The sequence below is a fragment of the Humulus lupulus genome, chromosome 4 (assembly GCF_963169125.1).
Source record: "Humulus lupulus chromosome 4, drHumLupu1.1, whole genome shotgun sequence".
Taxonomy (NCBI): domain Eukaryota; kingdom Viridiplantae; phylum Streptophyta; class Magnoliopsida; order Rosales; family Cannabaceae; genus Humulus; species Humulus lupulus.
The window spans coordinates 9943748-9959035 of record NC_084796.1 but is presented as its reverse complement, the minus strand read 5'-3'; the positions used below and the strand labels follow the sequence as shown (position 1 = coordinate 9959035).

The window sequence follows — 15288 nt, the reverse complement described above, 5'->3', positions numbered from 1 at the left end:
ACTATAGTGCTCCTCTTATATAAATATATATATATATATATAAATTAAATTCAAGCAATGTGCAATACTTGCTTAGTTTTATTTATAGAATTTATTAATTATTATTATTAAATTTATATTATAGTTATATAAATTTCAAATAAATAAACAATATTATATGTATAAAGGAATTACATAAACATATTAAAAGAAAAATTAAACCAAAATATTATTTATGATTTTAAAAAATATATATTATGATAAACTTTTCAACATAAATGATAATATTTTTAATAAAAATTAATATTACGTGTTATATATTTTATAATATTTAAATTTATATTAATATAAGTATTAAATATTTAATCTTGTATTAAATATTATTATCATAATAATATTTTATAATAATTAAATTCATATTAATGTAAGTAGTAAAAAATTAAGATTATATATTATTATCATAATAATATTTTATAACATTTAAATTTATATTAATAGAATTATTAAATATTTATTCTTATATTATATATTATTATAATAATGAAATTTTATAATATTTGAATTTATATTAATATAATTAATAAATCTATTTTTAATTAGTTTTAAAGGTATATTTCATTAAATATTTAAAATATATTCTCTTTTAAATAACAAAACAAACCATTAAAACCAACAATATCCATTATCTATACCATTTTTTATATAGAAGAGATATATATATATATATATAATCTTAATTTAATCAATTAATATTACATATTAGCTTTGCATATTACTTTTTATAGTTTTTTTTTTTTTTTTAGAAAAAACATTTGTAATTATCAACTTTTTGCTGTGATATACATGACACGCCATTAAATTCTAGTATTCCAATCTCAAATAACTCTCATATTGCAGAACGTATAATGAAGCACAGTAATTAGTAAACAGTACCATTGATTGGTCATTGCTTTTATTATAATCTTTTGTACAGGAAAAAGAATTACATAACTACAAATTGGTGTGAAAAAAAAAACAGAAATTCTCATTGGGATCTTACATTGTACAACTAAGAAATATAGAACATCTCACAAACCAAACTCAAACCAATTTTTCATCACCATCCCTATCTAACAGGGTTGTGAACATTTGGTTGAGCCTTGCCCATAGCTTCTGGCGGTAGCTTTGCGTCTGCCACTATGCTTGTTGATTAGTACTCAAAAATGCAAATTAATTAGTTTTAAAGTGTAAAATAAATTAAGTTTTAATTAATATTTTCATAAATTTATTGTAATATATTTTATAATTGAAAATATTAATTTTAATTTAATTTATGTTTAATTTTTAGGAAATAAATTGCATTTGGATACTAATAAAAATGGATAATAGATAAATAGTTAAAACTGAAAAAGAAAATGAAGAAAGTGACATTTTTGAAGAAATGAGGTTCAGCCCATTTGGCCCAAGTCCAAATATGGCCACTGCCATTTTTTTCTTTCCATGTCCAGCCGCCAGGTGTCATCGCCAGAAGCGGCCACGCGTCCCAGGAGAACCCAGTCAGCCACCCAGTGCACGCCACGTGTCCAGCTCCCTTCAGCTCCTCATTTCAGCCTTTGACCATGTACTCCTTCAGCCAGTAGCTTCACTCCAACATGACCACCAGCCCAATAAAGGCCCAAGCACCAAGCTGCCTCTTCCTAGCCAAAGACCCCACACGGTCCAAAGAGCCCAATCTGAAGCCTTCCCATCAGCTGCCCAGGTGGCACTCCCTCATTGGCTGAAAATGGGTCAAAACCCTCGTGTTACCAGCCATATTTTGTGGGTACTGGGCTTGTAAAATTATCATTTTGAGCTTTAAAGCTCATGTTTTTGTGGTATTTTAAAAAATGGCATTTTGACTATACACAAAAATAGGATAATATTAATAATAAGATTTGATTTTTCAAAATCATATTTTATTATTAATATTTCAGATTTATTTTGTAAACCTCATTTTGTTGTTTAATTTCTTTTTAGTCATTTTCTCTATCTATAAATAGGGACACTTTTTCACATTTGGGAGGTAATTTTTAGAGTAGAGAAACTATAGTAAAATTTTCACTCACTTTCTTCTCATAATTTCTTCTTAGAATTTTGTGAGAATCATGAGCATAATGACCTAATCTTCCTAGGAAGGTTAGGAATGATTCCATATGCAAGTGATGTTATTTTGCTACTTTGATTTACTATGTTCTTAATGTAATATATTTGAGTTATTTATGTTCTTTCATCTCTATCTTTATTTTGTTATCTTTATTTACTTATGCTAATAGTATATAGGATTAGTCATGCTCTTTCTATGTGCTTCTAATAATATTGATACATAATTTTATGTCTAATCTTCTATTGCATTATTGTCTTTGGGTATTTTGTCATTTTTAGATTTTTCATAAGATTAACATTGTGCTTTTAAAGTAAAGAACTTTATAACTCAAATGGACTTTTGTTAGAAAAGAAAATGTAAATGTTGGGATGTAAACTATTTACTTGTGTATTTTTGTAAATCAAGTAACCAAGTAACTAAGCAAGCATATGGATGATTCTTGAAACTTTTCTATTTCTCAAACTCTTGATTACATCTTACATTTATCTCACCTATCTCACTTTATCATTTCATCAAAAAAATACAATACTAAAATCTCAAACCTCTTTCCATTTACAATTTTATTTATTTCTTGTTACTAACTTTTTGTGTTATTTTCTACTAATCTTTTTATTTTAGGTTACCTCCTTGTGGATCGACTGCCCGATTATACTACAACCACCGCTTAGTGGTTGTCACATTTTGGGCGTTAAACACTTGTGCTCGCAGACGAGTAATAAAAGCTAGAATCGGTCCCTTTTGTAATCTGACTCATTAGACTGCTGACATCATTGAATTTCCAGTCAGCCAAGTAACCAGGCCTTGAAATTTCAGTGCTCACATCACTATCTCCTGAAATCATTGCCACCACTCTGGACATAGGTGGACGCACTGTTGGTGAGGTTTGAGTGCATAGTAGAGCCACTCCAATGATTCTCTTCACTTCTTCCTCCTCGAAATCTGATAGTTCTGAATCCACCAGTTCGAGTTCACGGCCTTGTTCATGCAAATCCCAAGCCTAGAGAGCATGAAACAATCATAAACATGTGTCAAGATCAGACTCTACTAAGAAAACTAAACATCAAAAGCATAGCTCATAATAATTTGATTTTCAGTACCCATTCAAGAAGGTACATTCTTTCTTCATCTAAAGTAGAGTCAGAATTTGGCCTGCCACTAACAAGCTCTAGAGCCACAACTCCAAATGCAAAGATATCGGTTTTCTCTGTAAGGTGGCCGCGCATGGCGTATTCTGGTGCAAGATAACCACTGCAATTCCATCAAAAAGATTGAGTTAAAAACTATCAGTAAAAAAGACAAGCCAAAGACTAAATGTTTTTCATCAAGATTTAACTTACATTGTTCCAGCAACTCGTGTACTTATATGAGTCTGTTTATCATCATAAAGTTTAGCCAAACCAAAATCTGATATTTTGGGGATGAGATTATAGTCAAGCAGAATGTTGCTCGCCTTGACATCTCTGTGTACAATTCTAAGCCGCGACTCCTCATGAAGATAAGTTAGACCTCTTGCCACGCCCATGCAAATGTCGAAACGTGTTGACCAATCCAGCTTCAAACTATGCTTCCCTGATACATGACAGCCACAGACATTTTTAAATTTATTTGGTATTATTTGCTTGGATTTATACAAACAAACAAACAAACAATATTGTTATCCACATACCAAATAATGCTTGATCAAGACTCTTGTTTTCTAGGTACTCGTAAACAAGAAGTCTTTTATCTCCCTCAATACAACATCCGTACAATTTGACCAGGTTACGATGTTGCACAGCAGATATTGTGGCGATTTCAGCAACAAACTGGCTCTTTCCTTGATGAGAAGTCACAGACAGTTGCTTCACCGCGACAACTCTTCCATCTTCAAGCGTTCCCTGTAGAGTAATAAGGAAAATTGTATTATGAGCTTGATAACTGTTAGCCTGCAAAGTTGTTATGAACTTATTAATGGCACTACGTACCTTGTAGACAGGTCCAAATCCCCCCTCTCCCAACTTATTAGTAGAATTGAAATCATTGGTAGCCGTCTTTAGTTCGCTATATCTGAAAGTGAATGGTTTAACATCCATTCCCAAGAACTCTGCAATGCAATTTACAGTCAATAAATTGGTGTGCTGAAATGCCAATAATGAAGTAGTTTTCTTAACATACAGATCACTGTCAGAGTTTCAAGTTCAAAGTTATAGTAAAAGAAAAACCAGTATGCAATAGATCAAGAAATGTTACCTTCATTCATTTGAGCTCTCTTTCTTCGTTGAGCAATGTAGATTGCCACTAACACACACAAAACGCTTAAAACAGCAAATCCGACAACAATTCCCACGATCAGACCTGTATGGTTCTTCTTAGTGCTTGGGGATTTGTTACTGACAGTGGGTGTAAAATCTGTATTAAAACAACCATGGTCAACCAAATGAGACTTGTAATTCCTTTAAAAATAGAGCTTAAAAATATCCACACCATATTATTCTTACTTGGGGTGGCACTGATTGCTGCAATGGAAGGCCCATAAGTACCTTGAGCAGGTATACAACAAGTTCCTTTTCCAGCCCAAAAGAGGTGGACTTCAAGGAAGTTCTGTGAAACATTAGCCGTGAATTCTCTCTCTACTGCTCTAAAAGAGAGTCCACCAGCCTCCTTTTTTATGTCAAAATCTTTTAAAACTCGAATTCCCTAAAAATATACACAAATATTTAGAAAAAGGGTATATTTTTATGTTTGCAAAAAACAATGAAATTAAATTTCACTTAACAAATGAAAATGCTTATAAGAACATATGCATAGAACATGTAGGTGAACAATACCTGGATATAAATATCAAATACACGCCTGCCAACGCTTTTCCAGCTGCGAGAACTCAGTATAGCAATTTCTGCAAACTGGAGTTTGACAGTGTAGTTACCATTCTCAAGCCCCAGACCATAGTATCTCAATGATGAAGCAGATAGCCTTGTTGTCTGGAATAGTTCTGGATCTAGAGTATTTGTGAATTGAGATGATGAAGAACCTCTATAGGTAGCATTATTGTTTCCTGCAAAAGCTCCAACATTGCTCACTGCCCATCTGTTGCTGTTGGTGACAAAATGTGTAGCTGCACCCAAAGCCTCAACATCCTTTTCATACAAAATTTTATCAGAAGATGTAATTTCAAAACCACCAGAGTTAATTCCGAAGCTAGAATCTGCACACAATGTAATTTTCTTTTTAAAAACAAAGGCATATTCCTAAGAATGCTCAGTAAAGGTTTTCATACTAGTACACTCCAAAAAGGACAAGTTATCAAACTATTTGAATCAACTGCATGAAAGGTGTAGTAATCAATTAAAATGTACTTACATATGGGACGGCCTAGACCGCAGGGGAAATTCTTTTGAAGACAGTTCAAACCTACAAGAAGAGGACTGAAAGGAGCAAAGAATAAATTTAGACAAAAGAATGAGGTTATATAATATTGAACAACAAATCCAAGAAAACAGTTTTAAGCAATAGACACTTGAAACATATTAATTAAGTGCAGTACAAATAAGAGCAAAAATGAAGGAAGCTATTCTAAAATACTGAGGAAAATTACCTGTTGTTTGAGCTATTCATTGTAAAGTTGTTGCCAACCAAGTTACTGCCAAAAAAAAAATGAGAGTTTTTTTTAGACAGAAAGAGTTAACCAAATGGTACAAGCATGTTAACCCAAGACAGAAAACTAAAGTTAAACTAAAAAAAAATTCTCTTAATGTTAAGAGTTAAAACATACATGTGTAGATTTTGTTGATTGTTGACCCAAGACGGAATGCTCCCCATTAGATTATTGTATGACAGATCACTGAAAGAATAGCATTGTACATGAAAGTCAATTTCAGAGTCATTACTATGAATGTTGCTAAACATTTACCCAACTACTAAAATATCAGATATATTTACTTACATATTGAGAAGAGATGTACTTCTTTGTTGAGGCAGGGTTCCGTTTAGGCTATTATTTCCAAGAAACCTGATTAAGGAACCAAAATTACTTGGTTTAATACTTTCATAGTAGCTATCAAGAAGCATAAAATTAAAAGAGCTGCTGATAATTTACAGAGAAAAAGTATTTCTTGAGGCATTATGTTACAAAGAAGATAGAAGAAGTCTTACAGATGAGAGAGCGAGCTAATGTTGAAAAGAGAGTCTGGAATCTGTCCATTTAACTTGTTAAAGCTCAAATCTCTGTAAACAAAAAGTGCAACTTCGTGAGTGAACATGAAAAGTTAATAGTGCAAGTAGGGTAGTTTTGAGTTTCTTAATTAACTTACAGTTGTTGTAACTGTTGGAGCTCTCCGATATTCAATGGAATTGTACCAGTGATATTGTTGTTCCTAAGTACTCTGCAGGTTGTATTTAATAGTTGTTAGATTATATCTCAAAACAGAACAGAACAGAAGAAAAAATATATGTTTGAATTTGAATAATTTATAAGAAAGGGTGTAATAATGTGTTGAAACCATGTTACTTACAAGATACTTAGAGACTTCATATCCTTGATAAATGCAAGAGAAGAACTTACATTAGATATTTCACTTAACCGCCTACATATCATTCACACTCAAGATTGTTAGCTTTAAAAATTTGCATATAAATATGAAAGTGACTATTAAGTATGGTACTCACAAGTCTTTTAGAGAAGTTAGATTTGCGAATGTTGATGGTATAGGTCCTTCAAAAGAGTTTCCTTGAAGCCTCCTGAAGGAACATAGTCAAGGAACTAACAATTGTTAATATTGTGATAAATTAAGTAGTGCCATCAACATACTTACATAAATGAATACAAAAAAAAAAAAAACCGCTCAGCTTGACTTACAATGTATTAAGATTTGTCCAATTTCCTATGAAGTCAGGTATCTTTCCTGTGAATTCATTGTCTGATGCCCCCCTGCAGAAAGTTGAAGATTTCATTAAAAAATAAACTTATAACTTTTTTTTTTCCTTCTTATATAATAGTCTATCTATTGAATCACGAGGTAGAAGAAATTGTTTACAATGTCTCCAAGCTTTGAAGATTTGCAAATGTTAAAGGTGTCTCGCCACTAACTCCAGCACTATTAATGTGACTATCAAATAAACAAGGAATAATCAGAATGGGGCCAATGTACAACTGCGATATCATTAAGCTGAATAGAAAATATGCTGGCTTTATGGACTAACTAAATGCAGCCAAGAAAAATGTTTGGCAGAAAAAGAAAAATAAAGGGAAAGAGAAACAATATCACCAACTTACAGTTGTATTAATTTTTTTAAATTCCCTAATTCACGTGGCAGAGGACCAGAGAAGTTGTTCGATGCAAAGGACCTATATAAAAAGTGTGGAATTGTAATCCACAGTAAAAAGGGTAAACTAACATAGTGTTAGTTTATACAGTTAGTTGTTAAAATTAGTTAGTGTGCATCAAGGTTATTTTAGTCATTTCGTTCTCTATGTCTTAGTTATAAAAGGGGCTCGGGATACACATTGTAATATACTGTAATTCATATTGAATTAGTGAGTTGAGAGCCTAGATAGAGAGATTGTGAAGCTGTGAAGAAGGGGTTCAGTCGATTGACTTCAAGAAGATCAAGAAAGAACTCGAATTGAGTTCTTGGAGAAGTTTGAGACTAGTGATGCACCTAACATTGTTAGCTTTGTAATTTCATCTCTTAAATCAATAAAAAGAGACTACTCAGGGGAGTAAACAGGAAGTAGGTCCTTGGTTTGGCCGAACCTGTATAATTCTTGTGTCTTTGATTACTTTACTGCATTATTGTTCATTATTATGTTTTGCTGACTTTAATTGCTTTAGCATTACTTTAGCAATTTTATTGTTCGATTATTTCTTGCATTATTTTTAACAGTTTTATTAGTTATCGTATTGGAGTGTTTGTGCATTGCTGAGTTCTGTGTTGTAAGAAAGAATTACAACAGTGGTATCAGAGCCAGGTTGAAGATTCAAAGAAAAGAACAAGAACTCAGCTGTGAAGATTCAAGAATTGCATAAAGATGGCTTCATCTTCAACAAGATTCGATCTAGAGAAATTTGATGGATCAGGGGACTTTAGTCTGTGGAAAGAAAAGATGATGGCCATATTGATCTACCAAAAACTCGATTCAGCATTGGAAGAGGTCACTGAGAAATCTGAGAAAGAAACTGATGCAGTAAAGAAGAAGGAGACTGACACTGTGATGAAACAAGCTCGATCAGCAATCATCATGAATTTGGCAGACAATGTACTGAGGCAAGTTATTGGAGAGAAAACGGCTCTAGGAATCTGGAACAAATTGAATCAATTGTACATGGCAAAGTCCACTGCAACAAAGATCTTCTTGAAAGGTAAATTTTATGGTTTCAAGATGAATGCTACTGTTTCACTTGAACAGAATTTAGATGATTTGAACAAGATTGTTCTATCATTGACTAACATGGGAGAGGTCATAAAAGAGGAAGATCAAGCAGTGATTGTTCTGAATGGTTTACCCGAACAATTCAAGGAGATGAAGACTGTTATAATGTATAGCAGGGATACCTTGACCCTTGAAGATGTGATGAGCACTCTCAGATCGAGAGATGCTGAATTAAACTGGCAGAAGGCTGCAAAACAGGAGTCAAAGATAGATGAGGCTTTGATCACTCGAGGCAGACAACCATGGAGAAACAACTCAAGAAACAGAAGGAATTCAAGATCAAAATCAAGATCAAAAGAGACCAGAAGATGTCACCATTGTGGCAAAGTAGGACACCTGATCAAAAGCTGCTGGGAATTAAGAAACAAAAAGAAAAGGGACAAGGAAGAAGAAAACAAGAGCAATGATTCGAATGCAGTAGTTAATGATATTTACAGCTCAGATGGAGATGTATTTGCTGTAATCAACATACAAAGAAAGAATACAGAATTGAGCAATGGAGATGCATGCACAGGTTCAGGTCTTAGAGACCATGAAGAGTGGATTCTAGATAGTGGTTGTACTTACCACATGAGTCCAAATAGAAGCTGGTTTATGGACTACTCAGAGATAGATGGTGGGAGTGTTATGATGGGCAATGATCATAAATGTCAAGTTGTTGGCATTGGAAATATTGCTATTCGAAATGCAGATGGCACAATAAAGGTTTTAAACAAAGTCAGGCATATTCCAGATTTGAAAAGAAACTTGATTTCTTTAGGCACCTTGGATGATGAAGGATATGAGTATAGAACTGGTAAAGGGACTATGAGGATTACAAAAGGGTCATTATTGGTCATGAAAGGCATTAAGAGGCTTGGATTATATTTCCTAGATGGAAAGACCATACCTCCTGCACAGGCAGCTGCTGTTAGCAAATGCAAAACAGATTCAAAATTATGGCATGCTCGATTGGGGCACATAAGTGAACAAGGTTTAGTTGAGTTGTCTAAACAAGGTTTGTTACAGAATTATAATCATGCTAACCTACCTTTCTGTGAGATTTGTGTGCAGGGTAAACAACATAGACTAAAGTTCTCTCACAGCAATTATAGAGCAAACAAGGTGCTAGAATACATACATGCAGATTTATGGGGTGCAAGCAGGATTAAAACTCCAGGAGGTAACCAGTATTTCTTGTCCATTATTGATGACTATAGTAGAAAGGTGTGGGTACTACTATTGAAACATAAGAGTGAGTGTTTAAACAAGTTTAAAAACTGGAAAGTTTATGTTGAAACTCAAACTGAGTTAAAAATAAAAACACTTAGGACCGATAATGGACTAGAGTTTATAAATGAGGAATTCTCTGATTTATGTGTTAAAAATGGTATGCAAAGACATAGGACAGTAATCAAAACTCCTCAGCAAAATGGCATTGTTGAGAGAATGAATAGAACAATTTTAAATAAAGTGAGATGTCTTTTACTTGAATCTGGTTTACCCAAGAAATATTGGGGAGAGGCTTTGTATACTGCTTGTTATCTAATAAACAGGAGTCCAAGTAGAGCAATTAATCTGAAGACTCCTGAGGAACTGTGGAGTAAAAGACCACCATCTCTTGCACATCTCAGAACCTTTGGTTGTGCAGCATATGCACATAGTGTTGAAGACAAACTTGGTAAGAGATCGATTAAATGTGTTTTAATGGGATACCAAGTTGGGGTCAAAGGTTACAGGTTACTTTCTACTGAAACTAACAAGATTTTAATAAGTAGAGATGTGATTTTTAATGAGTTAGATTTTCCCTTTAAAAGAAATGAGAAAGGTTCTGTTTCTGATGTTTCAGGTAACAAGTTACCAAGCAAAGCTGGTGTTCAGATTGAGGTGGAACCTCCCAACATAGAACTGAATGAACAGGAGAGTTTTGAACCTGAGATTGAGACTGAAACTCAAGAAGAAGACTTAAGTAATTACCAGCTAGCTCGAGACAGGATTAGAAGAGATGTCAAGGCACCTGAAAGATACATAGAGGCAGACATCATAGCATATGCTCTTTCTATTGCAAACCAGTCAACAGAACCAGAACCAAGAAGCTACTCAGAGGCAATAAACAGCAGAGATTCTCAGAAATGGAAACAGGCCATGATGGAAGAACTGAACTCACTTAAAGAAAACAACACCTGGAAGTTGGTATTCAAACCTGAAAGACAGAAGATTATTGACTGCAAATGGGTATTTAAAGTAAAAGAAGGGATAACTGAGAAGGAGCCAAAGGTTTACAAGGCAAGGCTTGTAGCAAAAGGGTTCACACAGGTCGAGGGAGTGGACTACTCTGAGATATTCTCACCAGTTGTCAAGATGAAGACAATCAGAATAATGCTGGCTTTGGCTATTCAGTTTGAATGGAGTATTGAGCAAATGGATGTAAAAACAGCATTTCTAAATGGTCAATTAGAAGAGACCATATTTATGTCTCAACCAGAAGGCTTCAAGGTGGAATCAAAGAGGGGTGAACTAGTGTGTTTGCTCAAGAAGTCTTTATATGGGCTGAAACAGTCCCCGAGGCAGTGGTACAAGAAGTTCAATACAGTAGTGACTAAAGTGGGGTACACAAGATCCAAGTATGACACCTGCCTATACTTCTCAGATTTGGATTCAAGCTCAGTTGTTGTCTTGTTGATCTATGTGGATGACATGCTCATAATGAGCAAGGATATGCAACAAATAACTCGACTAAAGAATGTGTTGAAGAGTGAATTTGAAATGAAGGATCTTGGGGCTGCAAGGAAAATTCTGGGAATTGATATCATTAGAGACAGAAATGCAAAGAGGATTATGCTAACACAAGAAGGTTATCTGAAGAAGGTGATTCAGAAGTTCAAAATGTTAGATTCAAAAGAGGTAAATGTACCTCTAGCAGGGCACTTTAATTTGTCAACAGATTAGTCACCTAAAACTGATCAAGAAATAAAGGATATGAAGGAAGTACCCTATGCAGAAGCCATTGGGAGTGTAATGTACTCCATGATTAGCACCAGGCCAGATATTGCCTATGCAGTGAGTGTGTTGAGTAGATACATGTCCAATCCAGGAGTAGAACATTGGAAAGGGTTGAAATGGCTGCTGAGATACTTGAAGGCTACAACCAAAGTTGGTTTACAGTTTGTCAAGTCAGAAACAAAGGTATATCTTGAAGGATATGTTGATGCAGATTATGCATCAAATAGAGATACTAGGAAATCCATAACTAGCTACTGTTTCTTACTGAATGGATGTTGTGTCAGTTGGAAAGTTCAGTTGCAACAAGTGGTGGCACTCTCAACAACTGAAGCAGAATTCATGGCCACCACTGAGGCTTTCAAGGAGGCTATTTGGATCAAAGGATTATTGAATGAGATTCAATTGTTAACAGGCAAGGTGAATGTGTTCTCGGACAGCCAATCAGCTATTCATCTTTGTAGAAATCCAGTTTATCATGAGAGGTCAAAACACATTGACATCAGATTGTTTTGGATCAGAGATAAGATAGAGGAAGGAGAAGTAGAACTTGGAAAGGTACCTAGTGAAGAAAATCCTGCAGATGCAGGTACTAAAGTTCTCTCAGTCAGTAAGTTCCAACATTGCTTGGAACTACTGAATATAACCTCTCTTTAAGAAAGCTGGATCACTTCCCTGAGTTTGAAGCTATTGATCTTTTTACTATGGATTAAGGTGGAATTTGTGGAATTGTAATCCACAGTAAAAAGGATAAACTAACATACTGTTAGTTTATACAGTTAGTTGTTAAAATTAGTTAGTGTGCATCAAGGTTATTTTAGTCATTTCGTTCTCTATGTCTTAGTTATAAAAGGGGCTCGGGATACACATTGTAATATACTGTAATTCATATTGAATTAGTGAGTTGAGAGCCTAGATAGAGAGATTGTGAAGCTGTGAAGAAGGGGTTCAGTCGATTGACTTCAAGAAGATCAAGAAAGAACTCGAATTGAGTTCTTGGAGAAGTTTGAGACTAGTGATGCACCTAACATTGTTAGCTTTGTAATTTCATCTCTTAAATCAATAAAAAGAGACTACTCAGGGGAGTAAACAGGAAGTAGGTCCTTGGTTTGGCCGAACCTGTATAATTCTTGTGTCTTTGATTACTTTACTGCATTATTGTTCATTGTTATGTTTTGCTGACTTTAATTGCTTTAGCATTACTTTAGCAATTTTATTGTTCGATTATTTCTTGCATTATTTTTAACAGTTTTATTAGTTATCGTATTGGAGTGTTTGTGCATTGCTGAGTTCTGTGTTGTAAGAAAGAATTACAACAAAAAGTTCAAAGCATTAATGTCAATAATATCATAAACAATGAAAGAGAAGACATGATATGATTGAATTGGACATAGGAAACTTCATAATACACACAAAGAAAAAATAAAAAAGGTTTCCATTGAAATTTAAGAATGCCTTCAACTTACAAACTTAATAGCTCAGTAAGTTGTCCCAATTCCTTTGGTACCTCCCCTGATAATGCATTTATGCCTAAGCTCCTAGTATTTGCCAAATTGAAAAACAACAACAAAAGTTAAATAAAGAAGTAACATAACATATTAAATCTTGTTCTTTCAATGCTCAAATTTTAGGTTGGCTTACAAGTATTGCATCTTAGTGAGGTTTCCAATTGATGGAGAAAGAGAGCCTGTCAAGAAATTCTGGCCCAAATTCCTACAAAAGATCATGTAGTAAACCAAGTTAATATGCTCTAAGTTAAGTCATGACAACATTGCATGCGAAAATGTTGTAGTAAAGAATTGATGAGAACTATAAAAAGTCCAATAAACTCATACAGATCGAAGAGGAAGGTCAGACTCCATAGCTCTTCTGGAATTGGACCAGCAACATTCAATGCATAAACTTTCCTGTAACAAATTGGACCAGCAACAAAATAAATATATGTGCCATTGTTAGTTTAGTTGCTTAGAATATATGTTCCAAGTATCATTTTAAAATATACTATCACATATATATTTATATGGAGACATACAGTTGAGTAATGTGGCAGAGAGAGCTACTGTTGAAAGAGCAGACGCATTTGATAAAGGGGTTGAAAGTTTGATGATCATTGAAATCAGCAGCGTCGTCTATGGCTGCCCCACTGCATAGTTCCCCACTTATGTTCCATCGTTCGGTGTTAGCCTGTATGTTCCATTGGTTGAAGATAGAATTCAAAATTCTCACTGCATTTAAACCAAATAATCAGAACGTAGTTATACAAGTCAAAATGAAAAGTAGGTGGATAAGGAAGAACCCATATTCTTGGGTGTTCTCCTTGGCGGTTTGTGAATTTTTTATATGCATTTTTTACTATTGCTATTGGTGAAAGCTATCTCTTTAATATGTCATCTCTGACTAAAGAAAATTATAATTTTTTTTTAAAAAAAAAAAAAACAAAAGTTAACCAACCAAAGTTATGTAAGTTCACATTTGATGTTCAAGACAGCTAAAGGTTAAAGCCTTTTTCTTCATCACCAGTAGTTTCATAGGCATTCTAAAATCATCTATAAGCTAACACGTGTGTGTGTGTGTGTAAATTCAAGTAAAAATGGAAGAGAAAATACAAAGAACTTGTAAACCCAGTTCCTGTATGGTGTGTGATAACCATACTTAGTTACTGTTGTCTTAGTTAGATAATGTTGTATTAAGTAGCTGTTTTATTACTTGTCACAAAAACAAGAGTTAGTTAAGCTTTAATTTTCTGTTAAGCATTTCTGTTGTAAACTCACTCTTGTAATAGCTACTCTCTATAAATACATATCTTGATCTCTTACAGAAATCAAGTTTTTACTCCATAAAGATTACTCTGCTTTTTCTCTGTTCTCTCTCAAGATTGCTCAAGAAGTTCTTACTTCAGAAAAGCTTTACAGTGTGAATACACCACAACCATTCATCAATTCTCAGCCTCTGCAAAATTGTTCTTACCAAGTTGCAATAATAGAACAATAAATAAAGGCTTCAACTTTACTGAAATTTCACTTCTTTCATGAGAGAGAGAGAGAGAGTATTCATATACATATATATATATATAAACAAATATACCTTCAGAGGGATCAGTAGTGGGTTGAGTTCCATTCTGGGCTCTTGCAAAAGGAACAAGAACAAAGATAATTGCAACAAAGAAAGTGAAAACAGTAAAAGCAGCTCCAGCTGGTGAAGATGAAGAAGCTCCAGACATGAGCTTAGTTTTTCTGAGTCACAACCCAACCAACTGGTGCCTAGGTTTAATAATATGAAAACTATTGGAATAAACTCAAAGAGGAGAATGAAATAACATAAGTAGGAGAGAGTCTAGATATAGATAGGCAAACCAAAAGGCCCTCAAAACTGTATATGAAATGTGTTTGTACCATCCAAGTTTTCAAATATATTAATTTTGGACCAGCTTTCAAAAGGTGGCCAGCCAAGTTGACAAAGCTTAATATTTTTTTGGTTTTTTATATAGGGAATCTATTTATTTTGTAACATTTGTTTTTGCAAAATATAATTATTGTAACTTCTGTTTTCAAATAATATTTATATGGGATTCTGGATTTTAAAAATACAGAAATTTGGTACCTAATTTATTAAAAAAATGCAATATCACCAGAGTCTCAGCAGTTATATATAATTTATAGTTAGTATGATTTAGAATAATTTGATTAAATTAGTAAAATTCTATTAATTAAATTTAAATTTAGGGTACTAAATATATATAATTTTAAAATATAAAATAACAAATAAATATTATTTATAAATACAAAGTACTAAAATATTA

General features: G+C 33.6%; 1 protein-coding gene across 3 annotated transcripts; it reads right to left on the bottom strand.

The window, feature by feature from the left end:
- Positions 1-2531: 2531 nt before the first annotated feature.
- LOC133829943 (probable LRR receptor-like serine/threonine-protein kinase At1g56140) lies at positions 2532-14828 on the bottom strand. 3 transcript variants are annotated; one of them, XM_062259787.1, is made up of 24 exons: positions 14574-14828; positions 13522-13714; positions 13325-13396; positions 13131-13202; positions 12956-13027; positions 7353-7424; positions 7114-7185; positions 6936-7007; positions 6746-6817; positions 6592-6663; positions 6391-6462; positions 6233-6304; positions 6024-6089; positions 5853-5921; positions 5676-5720; positions 5441-5505; positions 4909-5285; positions 4579-4777; positions 4331-4489; positions 4066-4184; positions 3768-3978; positions 3439-3670; positions 3199-3349; positions 2532-3098 (listed from the first exon to the last, which is right to left on the bottom strand). In XM_062259787.1, exons 1-24 carry the CDS (start codon positions 14707-14709, stop codon positions 2790-2792), a joined length of 3051 nt encoding a protein of 1016 aa, XP_062115771.1. In that variant the 5' UTR covers positions 14710-14828; the 3' UTR covers positions 2532-2789. The 3 variants fall into 3 exon arrangements, with proteins under 3 accessions (XP_062115771.1, XP_062115773.1, XP_062115772.1); XM_062259789.1 differs by lacking the exon at positions 7114-7185; XM_062259788.1 differs by lacking the exon at positions 7353-7424.
- Between the last annotated feature and the right edge of the window lie 460 nt (positions 14829-15288).

Excerpts from the sequence above, each read along its gene's own strand:
- LOC133829943 (XM_062259787.1), bottom strand. The coding sequence starts at position 14,709 with ATGTCTGGAGCTTCTTCATCTTCACCAGCTGGAGCTGCTTTTACTGTT. Across the intron at positions 4,778-4,908 it reads TATTTGATATTTATATCCAG|GGAATTCGAGTTTTAAAAGA; the intron begins GTATTGTTCACC and ends GTATATTTTTAG. Across the intron at positions 4,185-4,330 it reads GAGAGCTCAAATGAATGAAG|AGTTCTTGGGAATGGATGTT; the intron begins GTAACATTTCTT and ends ATTGCATTGCAG.